The 11,490-nt window shown below is 35.1% G+C and overlaps 1 protein-coding gene across 1 annotated transcript; it reads left to right on the top strand.

Moving 5' to 3' along the window:
* Nucleotides 1-317: 317 nt before the first annotated feature.
* Nucleotides 318-1,464, top strand: LOC102958785 (olfactory receptor 13C4). Its single transcript, XM_042965356.1, has one exon. The coding sequence runs from the start codon at nucleotides 508-510 to the stop codon at nucleotides 1,462-1,464; it is 957 nt and encodes a 318-aa protein (XP_042821290.1). The 5' UTR covers nucleotides 318-507.
* The last annotated feature ends 10,026 nt before the right edge of the window (nucleotides 1,465-11,490 follow it).

Below are 11,490 nucleotides of genomic sequence, written 5' to 3'. Positions count from 1 at the left end.
TGATAAGAATGTGACGCAAATATGCATAAAAATAAAATTTGTTTACAGTTTTAAACATTTCTGTTAAACACAGAATCAGAATTCCACTCCTTGCTGAGTTGTCTTTTGCCCCTCCCATCACTCTCTCACTGGACCTGAATAAAAAGGAAGTAGTCAAGTTTATTGTCTGAAATATTCTAGGGCTTTCAGAAAACTCAACTTAGAGTGTCTTTGGCAGTCGGAAGGTTGCTTCTAGGTAGATATTCATGCATAGGACACTGCATAGAAACTCTATGCCTAGTATTGCATTCTATATCCTAGTATTGCATTGTAGGCATATCCTAGTATTGCATTCTAAGCATGAATATTTTTAAGGATAACAACAGATGACAGAAGAGGATTACAGAACTAAAAAGAAAACAGTCGATTTCACCCTAGAGTAATGTTATGCAAAAGATCTGTTACATTTGTTGCTTGGGAGTGAAAACATTTTATTAGCTCTTCCTTTGATACATTGAATGCTGGGACATGGATAGGATAAACAAGACATTTGTGAAAGAATTCATTCTTCTAGGACTCTCTGGTTACCCAAAACTTGAGATCATTTTTTTTTCTCTAATTCTAGTAATGTATCTAGTGATTCTCACTGGTAATGGTGTTTTGATCATAGCAAGCATCTTTGATTCTCGTCTTCACACCCCCATGTACTTCTTCCTGGGCAACCTGTCTTTCCTGGATATCTGCTATACATCCTCCTCTGTTCCCTCAACTTTGGTGAGCTTAATTTCAAAGAAAAGGAACATTTCCTTCTCTGGATGTGCAGTGCAGATGTTCTTTGGGTTTGCAATGGGGTCAACAGAATGTTTCCTCCTTGGCATGATGGCTTTTGATCGCTATGTAGCCATCTGTAACCCTCTGAGATACCCCATCATCATGAGCAAGGTGGTGTATGTACTGATGGCTTCTGTGTCATGGCTCTCTGGTGGAATCAACTCAATTGTGCAAACATCTCTTGCCATGCAGTTGCCTTTCTGTGGGAATAATATTATCAATCATTTCTTATGTGAGATATTAGCTGTCCTCAAGCTAGCTTGTGCTGATATAACCCTCAATTATGTTACCCTAGCAGTTTCAAATATGGCATTCCTGGTTCTTCCACTGATAGTCATTTTTTTCTCCTATATGTTCATCCTTTACACCATCTTGAGAATGAACTCAGCCACAGGGAGACGCAAAGCCTTTTCCACCTGTTCAGCACATCTGACTGTGGTGATCATATTTTATGGTACCATCTTCTTCATGTATGCCAAGCCCAAGTCTCAAGACCACCTTCGGAATGACAATTTGCAAGCTACAGAGGGGCTTATTTCCATGTTTTATGGGGTAGTGACCCCCATGCTAAATCCTATAATCTATAGCTTGAGAAATAAAGATGTAAAAGCTGCTGTGAAATATTTGCTGAATTGGAAAACTGTTAACCAATAAAACCAAAGGGAAATGTGAGTCTTTAGTGTATAAAGAATAGAAATGGCATCTTTGGGCAACCATTGAGCACCTTCTTTGGGAAAGCAAGTTTATATAAAGAGAGATTTTTATTCTTTGTCTTCACCGGCCAAGTTTAGCTATGATTACTAAGAATAATAGTCTGACGTAAACTCAGGTTGTAACAGGGTCTGATTCGTGTTTCACAAAGACCATGAATTCCATTAGAATCTCATCCATGGTCATATCTGAAATTAGTATTTCTGGTGTCATGTGTGGCAATACAGTGAAAAACATCACACATAAGCTTTGGAAATAGAGAAGCGGGAGTATAAATTCTACCCTATCACAAAGTGCTTAAATTAATATTGGGAAAGTTATTTATTCTTTCTAAACTTTAGTTTCCTTATTTGCAAAAAGGGAGTAATTAAACACGGTTCCCAGTGTTATTATAAAGATTCAGTAAGTTGCACAAAGCACCTGGCATAGTGCCAAGTTCATAGTAGTTCTCTCTGTAGAGGATGTTGAGCTTGACTTTTCCTGTTGACACAGAATGTAGGAATTGAAGACTCCAAATTGAAGATAAAAGACACTAGCTAGCACCTCTTAAAAAAACCTTCCAGTTATTAGGATCAGCTATCCCTTTCTTAAGTCTTATTAACATCAGTCACCACTTTTCCTTGCCCCTTCTCCCTGCATAGCTATGTAAAGAAAACATCAAGAAAGGGAAAGGTAGAATCAAAGGAAATTTTACATCATGAAGAACTCAGTGAGTCCTGAGAGGTGTTTCACTGCTGTCCCTGTCAAAGACTGGGAAGACTGTTCCAGTCCAAGCCAATTAAAGAGGATGCTGCAAAAGAGCCTCTTGAGGTTGGGGGTGCCTGCAAAGGAGAGCTAATGTTTGGCTTGATGAGTGGAGGCTTGCTGACCTTCTACTCTCTAGGCTGTAGACTGAGCTGATGAATTAGTCTAGAAATGGCCTGGAGGATAATGAGCTCATTATCTTAGGGGTGAAAATAACCAGAATTTTTCAGTTTGTGTGAAATGTTTCTTGGGCTCTGAAAGAGGGCTGAAATTAGTGTCTGGGAAGAGCAAATCATTTCATTTTATACTCCAGTGAATTGAAACTCCTCAGTAAACCTATTACAGGTTTTCCCCCCCTTTCTGTAGACTTTCCTGCCATGGTTGAGCACAGCATACCATTGGGCCACATCACCAACCATTGTGACCTCTGCTTTCAGCCTGATGTTCCTATCTAAATTTTCTCTTTCCTATTGGTTTTAGAGTCATCATATAGCCCCAGGCCTCCTAGTTTGGAGCTGTACTCTCTGCGAGTCTACATCTTGGAGATAAATCTTGATTTTGACCTAGTCATCTGGTCACTAAAATCTTGCTGCCTGTCTGTTTCCAGTCGGAGTATTGTCACTGCCAGTAAACCTCTAGCTGCTGGTCCTTTCCCTCTATCTTGGATCACAGTGGGTGCTGCTTTTGATTCTATTTAGACAGGCGTGTACCAGACCCTGTTGGTGAGGCTTTTTAACCTCTGCCCACTCCCACTGGGATGAGCCCTGTATTTCAGTCTGATCCAGGTTTAATTATTTTCAGATTTTGACCTCTGCCATCAAGGTTTTAGGCACACTTCTGCATGTACAACGATGTCCTGCTTCTAGTTGTCCCAGGCAACTCCTTAGCACCTCCTTTTCCACAATAGGAAGGGTACTAGTGTATCATATGCATGTTTATATTAGATTGTTTGCTTTACTTACAAAAACTGATTCTAATTTACATTGGTATGTATAAAGTTGACACAGTGTTACCTCAGTTTAGAAGTTCTGCTCATATTGATGAATGCTTAAAGTTAACAGTTTTAATACTATCTGACTGGGGCGCTTGGGTGACTCAGTCGGTTAAGTGACCCTCTCTTGATTTCACCTCAGGTTATGATATCAGGGTTTCATTAGTTTGAGCCCCACATCAGGCTCTGCATGCTGACCATGAATGGAACCTACTTGGGATTCTCTCTCCCTCTCTCTCTGCCCCCCCCCCACTCTCTCTCTCTCAAAATAAATAAATAAACTTAAAAAAAACCCCAAGCATTAAAAAAAAAAGATGACAGGTTTAAAAACAAACAACCAAACTAATCTGTCTTCCCAGGAAATTAAGAAATCTCAAAAAGACTTAAATGTATTATTTTGTGACAAATAATAGTTTAGAAAATTCCAGAAACTATAAAAAAAATAAGCATAAAAACTGTTTTCTCTGTTGCTACCTCCTACAAGTGACCACTGTTAACATTTTAATTATTTGTCTCACTAATTTGGAGTCCTAAAGTAATCATTTTCATGTTGATTTCTTTTGATGCACTATGTACCCTTTAAGTTGCTATTTCATGTTTAAAAAATGTGTGTACATATCTCTGGGTTTCACAGAATAAATTCTAGAAAATGAAATTACCGGGCCAGACGATATGGTTTTTTGAAACCTTCTCTTACTACATTGTACTCCTGTCCCCAAGATCATATTATCTGCTATCAATGGCACCATAAGGGTTTTCACAAACTGTTGCAGCTCTGGTCTGTGTGTGTTTACATTTATAAAATTCTCATATTGGAAATCTTCAAGCACTCATAAACTGAAAGATAATATTTAATGAAACTTCAGGTACCAATCACCCAGCTTAAATAATTACCAGTTCATTATTTTATTATCTATACCCACTTATCCCCTTCCGTCGGGCTTTTAATCAAATATTGGATATATATGTGTGTGTAAATAATTTTTATTTTGAAATAATTTCAAACTTTGAAAAGTTGCAAGAATCACACAAGGAATTTTCCTTAAGTCTTTACCCCAAATTTTCAGATACTAGCATCCTACCGTATTTGCTTTATCATTTCTCTCTTCATATATATGTGTGTATTTTATATATGTATATGGAAAGAACTGTTTGAGAGGAGGTGCAGATATTATGTATCTTTACCCCTAAACATTTTCTTTTGTCATTCTAAAAATCACTCAAAGTCATTGTTTTACGATAACCAGAATACAATTATTGACGTGAAAAAATAATACTATTTAGTTTAGCAGTCAGCAAACAACGACCCTGGACCAAATTTAGCCTGCCAGCTGTTTGTGTGTGGTCCATGAGCTAAGCATAATGTTTATGTTTTTAAACTGTTGAAAAAAATTAAAATAATATTAATGCTCCATGGTACATGAAAATTATATGAATATCCAACTCAAGTGTCCATAGTTTAAAAATTTTTAAATTTTTTTTTAAGTTTATTTGTTTTTGAGAGAGAGACAGAAAGAGTGAGCAGGGGAGGAGCTGAGAGAGTGGGAGAGAGAGAATGTCAAGCAGGCTCTGGGTTTTCAGCACGAAGCCCAATGTAGCTTGAACTCACAAACCATGACCTGAGCTGAAACCAAGAGTCGGACACTTAACCAACTGAGCCACCCAGGTGCCCATAGTTTAAAAAATTTTTTATGTGGAGATAAGTATAGACATACATTTATGCAATGCAAGTAAAAAATTGCAAAAATAGTATATAGAGTATCATGTACCATTAACCCTATTTCCCCCAATGGTAACATGTTATGGTAGTATAATAGCAAAACCACAAAAATGACATTGGTTCAATACTATTAACTACACTACAGTGCTTATTCAGTTTTCACAATTTTTCAATGTATTCGTGTGTGTGTGTGTGTGTGTGTGTGTGTGTGTAGTTCTATTAAATGTTATCCTACATACAGATTCTTGTAAACACTACCACAATGGAACAATGGAAGTAAAGTTTGTTGACTGCTGATCTAATTGATAAACTTATTCAAGTCTCACCAATTTCCAAAACAGTCTCCATATTGAAATTTTTTGTTCAAGTCAAAGATTCAATTTAGAATAAAATGCTGCATTTAGTATCATATCTCTTCAATCTCCTTTAATCTATAAATCTTTGGTTTTCATGACGTAAACATATTTAGAGGCCAGGTATTTTAGAATTCCCTTTAAATTTAAATTTAAATTACACTTTGTTTCTTCATGATAAAATTCAAGTTATGCCATTTTTGGCAACAATATCAAAAATTTATTTTTTCTTCTTGGCATGTTATATCAGGAGACACTTGAGTTGATTCATTACTGGAAATATTAACATTGGTTACTGGTTAAGGTGGAGTGTGGTGGATTTCTCCTGTGTAAAATCACTGTTTTCCCCTTTTTTCATTGTTAAGTTCTTGTAAGAAGAAACATTGATATTATATGTATATCCTATTCTTCTAAAACTCATACCACCAGGTTTAGCATCAACTGATAATTCTAAATTAATTCTTTTTATAATGGTTGTCATTGGTGATTTTCTAATACCATCATTTCTTCTACATTTATCCATTGGCATTGTACTCAAAGGAATAGCTTTATAAATAAAATTTTTATTTATCCCTTGATTTATTTAAATCCATTTGAACTTACAACTTCTTATTTTATTCAATGCACTACAATCCACTATCACTATTATTAATTTCAATGCTCAATTTGGTCTGAATTTTACCTATCCCTTCCCTTCAGGTTGGTTCCTGTGTTCTTTTAAATTGTGCCCACAATTCTCTGAGCACTTCCTTACTTTCTCTTACTTTCTGGTAAAATAAGATGTTTCAACCTCATCTTGTACTTTCCAATCCCACTTCTTGGAAACTGTCATTTTTCTCAAAAGTCCTGGTTTCTTTTATGGAGAGTATACTTAGAAACCAAAACTCATTGCTATCAGTTTATCACTGTTTGTAAGGTCCTCTCAATAATTACAACTGTGAAATATATGTATGTAAATACCTACATGTATACCTATTTTAATAAAACCACTCGTTCATACTGATACATTAAAATTCAACTATCCAAGTTTCACTCTTTCTTTTTTTAAATATTTGTACCTTCTATACCTAGCAGTGAGATACTTCATTCTTAATAGTTTTATTGCTATGTCTTCAAGTTCACTTATATTTCATCTTCATTCTCTAATATACCATTAACCCCATGTAGTAGAATTTTTATTTTACAAATTGTGTACTCCATTTCCAGAAGTTATTTTTTTAAAATAACACTTAGGTTTATTATGTTCTTGGTTTTCTCTAAATTGTGGGTAATTTATAATAGCTCATCTGTTAGTTTCATTATCTCTATCATTTCCCAAACTTTTTATTGATTAGCTTTTATCTTTTTTCTGGTTATGGAACAGATTATACTGCCTTTTAGTATTTTTTTAAAATTTTGAGTTGTATGCTAGCCATTTTGACCTTTATGTCATTGAACGCTGGATTTCAGGGTCTCCCTTTAAAGTGTGTTAGATATATTCTGGCAGGCAGGTAGCTGTGGTTACCTTCACCCCTTTGGAATAAGTGTTTAACTTTATGAGGGTCGACCTAGAGTTGCATTTACCCTGGATCAGTGATTGTGATTTACTTTAGAACTGTGAAAGATTTTCCCCCAGGAGACATTATGCAATGTCTGGATACAGTTTGGATTGTCATTACTTGCAGGGGGGAGGGGAACAATATTCCTAATGACAGGGGTATCCTGCTACTAAAATATTTTAGGTAGAAAAAAGGATGTTATTAAACATACAATAGCCAGGACATAATCCTATAGCAAAGAATTATTCATCCCAAAGTGTCAATAATGCTGTAGTTGAGAATCCCTGTCTTGGAACTAGTTTCGCCCTACTGCTAGCTGACAATTCATGGGTCTCTAATAAATAGTTTGGATATTCAATGAATATTTTCCACTCTCTTTGCTTGGAACTCAAACATCTCCCAAACCTTTGGGAGTGGTTTGGCTTATAATTCCCCATTGATCCATCTTTGCTTGGATTCATGGAGTTTCACTATTCTGCACATGTGCCTTAAAATTCAGCAATAGACTTAATGGAACGTCTCTGCTGATATCTGGAGATTTTTCTTTGCCTAGATTTTTCACCTCCAGAATTCTTCCCTGTAAACCAGCTGCGCCAACTCCTTGAACTCTTTTTTGACTCTTTTTAATTTAGTGAGACCACTATGATCTATTTGGGATCCTCCTCCATGAATCATAATCTAAAAAGCAATCTTTTTTTTTTTTTTTTTTTCAACGTTTATTTTATTTTTGGGACAGAGAGAGACAGAGCATGAACGGGGGAGGGACAGAGAGAGAGGGAGACACAGAATCGGAAACAGGCTCCAGGCTCCGAGCCATCAGCCCAGAGCCCGACGCGGGGCTCGAACTCACGGACCGTGAGATCGTGACCTGGCTGAAGTCGGACGCTTAACCGACTGCGCCACCCAGGCGCCCCTAAAAAGCAATCTTAAGTCTCCTTTAATTTTAGTCTTTTCTTCCAGGGATCATAGTCTTGCCTTGCTTGTTCAGTATGTCATCTAGCTTGTCCAGTTTTTTAATAGTTCATGGTGAGATGGCGAGAGTGGCTCTAGTTAGTTTATTATTCCCAGAGGCAGGTGTTGCTTCTTAGCTTTCCTGGTGGAAGTATCATTTTTACTTTTTCAGAACATATAATACTATATTATTCTGACATTCTCATTCCGACTTATATTTTATTCTCAGATATATAATTAAGTATATGAAATGATTTCCATTTATCCTTTTGCCCATTTCCCCATTCATCTTTTGTTTGAATGAAGATTATTCTCTCATCAACTCTAAAAGGAGATTGTGAGTGTAGCATTCCTTGGATCTTATATGTTTAAAACTATCTTTCAATAGCATTAATATTTGAAGGACAGCTTGACTGAATATAAATTTCTTGGTACATATTTCTTTTCTTCAGTGTTTTGAAAATGCAACTCCATTGTATGATTTTTTTCCCCCAGAAGTATCTTTTTGGATGAATTATTTTGCTGTTATAAGGAATTAACCACTTTGTTTTAAAGATTTGAAGATTTTGTATTCATCTTTAAACTCTAATAGCTTTACTGAAATAATGTCAGAGTTGATTATGCTGAACTTATTTTTGCAGGTATCTGTTGGACACTTTCAGTTTCTTTTTACTAAAAGTTTTTCTGGACTTATGTTTTAAATATTAATTCTATTTCATTGGTTTGTTTCTTTTTTAGAGACTTAAATTTTGTATACTTGTTGAAGAAACAATATTTCTCCTTTGCCTGTTCACTTCAACCACTTTTGTATACACATTCTTTATCTTATTTTCATTTTGTAGATTGCTTCCCTGTCTTTCTTCAATGCCCTTAATTAAATTGCATTTTAATTTATTTTACCTTGGCTACCTTTAATTTAGTCTTCATTTCCAACATGGTTTTGTATTTTACTTATTATTTCCTGAATTCAATCACTTATTTTTTCATTTCTTCCTGATACATTATTTGGTCAATTTCTTTTTCAAAAATTTTTTACATTAATCCCAGTATAGTTAACATACAATGTTGTATTAGTTCCAGGTGTACAATATAGTGATTTAACAATTCCATACAATACCCAGTGCTCATCAGAAAGTGCTCTCCTTAATCTGCATCACCTATTTCACCATACCCCCGACCTCCCCATCAGTTTTGTTGTCTATAGTTAAGAGTCTGTTTCTTGGTGTGTCTTTCTCCCCACTTTTCTCATTTGTTTTGTTTCTTAAATTCCACATACGAGTGAAGTCATATGGTGTTTGTCTTCTTTCTCTGAGTGACTTATTTCGCTTAGTGTGCTTTCTTCCACAACATATATACTAAAAAAAATAATAAAAGTCAATTTCTTTTTAATTTTTGAATTTCTGATTCAAAATAGTTTCTGATTCTTTCAAATGTTTGTTTGAAGATATTGGCATCAATTTGTAGTGTTGTGTTACAGTTTTAATTTGCTTTTTTCCTTTCTTTCTTTCTTTCTTTCTTTCTTTCTTTCTTTCTTTCTTTCTTTCCTTCCTTCCTTCCTTCCTTCCTTCCTTCCTTCCTTCCTTCTTTATTTATTTATTTTTTTGAGAATGAGAGGCAGAGGTTTCCATAAGCTGAGACATTTTGATTCTCATTTTCTATTTAATTTTATAGTTGCTTTGAATGTAGTTTGCTTTCATCATTCATTTCTTGATTTGGACTAGTTTATAAGATTTGTAGGTCAAGAGTGCCCTCGTCTGTCTGTGTTGTGAAGTAGAATTTCCTTAAATGATTGCTTTGGCTTCTTCCTTCCCTCCCCTTCTGCTACTGCAGAAATAGAGGAAAATTTTTACCAGAATTAGCTTGCTAAAGCCATGTTAATCCTTTGTCCTGACAGCTGTCTGACCCTTCTGTTATCTTTTCTTTATCTTGTTTGACTAAGTAGGAAGGACTTGTATGCCCTCTGATATTTTAGAACTTTTTTGGTCAGCATGAACCCAACTTTATTTTTTGTTTCTTTGTTCTTTTAATTCTAAAACCCCTAAAAGTGCCTCTCCCTTCCTTTTAACATACTTTCACCCCCAAATCTGAAGCTTTAAAAGATAGTCACCTCAACTTACACACTTTTTAAAAAATGTTTATTTTATTTATTTTGAGAGAAAGAGAGAGAGCACAAGCAGGGGAGGGACAGAAAGAGAGAGAGAGAGAGAGAGAGAGAGAGAGAGAGAGAATCCCAAGGAGGCTCTGCACTATCAGTACAGAGCCTGACATGGGGATTGATGTCATGAACAGCAAGATCATGACCTGAGCTGAAATCAAGAGATGGACACTTAAGTGACTGACCACCCAGTGCTCCTATACACACTTTTGTGTCCCTCTTATATTCAGGGCTCTGTCTTGATTTTAGGTCAATCTTAAATTTGCCACTAGTTTCCTTCTCTTTTCTACACAAGTTTTCACTCTATGAAAACATTCAGTGGGAGCATGAGAGATACTAAAGTTGGATATCAAATTCTATGCTTATAAGTAACTTGATGTTTGAGTATTTTCTCTTTTTTGTAAAAACATGCTTTTATTGGAAAAACATATTCAGATATATAAAATTTGTAAAATCATTAGAAGTATCTTTTATTTATATGATTCTATATAGTGTTTATATGCAACAGTGTTGTAGACACATCTTTAAAAGAAGTAACACTGCACTTATTCACATATGATATTAGCATCTTTAGAAACATTTTCCATGAAATTTCCACTGAAATAATACTACCCAGATAAAAGGTTATTCTATTACTATTAATAATTCTTTTATCTATGTTATTTGAAATATTATATTCAATGCACCACAGTGTAGTGAATGGATACATTTTATCTTCTACTTATGTCTAGACTGTGGGTTTGTGTAGTTTTATTTGTTCTTCTGTTGTACTATATTGTTTTTGGAGAATATGTAGGGAGATATGGATTTAAGTAGCCACTATTATAATCACTAACCCAGAAGTCTGTATATATTTTTTAATCACTTAAAAATAACACTTCATTTCTGAATGTATTAATGTTTATTTGCATAACAGTCAAATTGAGCATATTTTCATATATTCATTTTCTGTTCTATGTCTTAGCTTGTGATTTTTCTTCATTTATTATTTAATTATCCATTTTCCCCTTGGGTTTTAATTGAAAATTGGGCAAAGTAAATGAATTGGAGATTCCTTTGTTTTTGTAAGAATTCTTTATATATCAAGATTATTATCACTTCTTCATATATTGCATTTTAAAAATATTTCAATATCTTTTTTTTGTTTTAATTTTTAATGTTTATTTATTATTGAGAGACAGAGAGAGACAGAGCATGAGCAGGGGAGGGGCAGGGAGAGGAGGAGACAGATTCTGAGGCAGGCTCCAGGCTCTGAGCTCTCAGCACAGAGCCTGATGCAGGGCTTGAACTCACAAACTGCGAGATCAGGACCTGAGTCGAAGTTGGACGCTTAACCGCCTGAGCCTCCCAGGCTCCCCTGAATATTTCAATATCTTTAATGTACTTTTAATACTTTGTGTTATGTTTTTTGAATATTTTCCCATGATAACTTCTAAGCAATTATTATTTATAAAGAAACTATTTTTTATGGTTTTACTTTGATTCCAGTTAGCACACAGTGTTCTCTTGGTTTCAGG

The sequence above is a fragment of the Panthera tigris genome, chromosome D4 (genome assembly GCF_018350195.1).
Source record: "Panthera tigris isolate Pti1 chromosome D4, P.tigris_Pti1_mat1.1, whole genome shotgun sequence".
NCBI lineage: Eukaryota > Metazoa > Chordata > Mammalia > Carnivora > Felidae > Panthera > Panthera tigris.
This window is presented reverse-complemented; position numbering and strand designations above follow the sequence as displayed.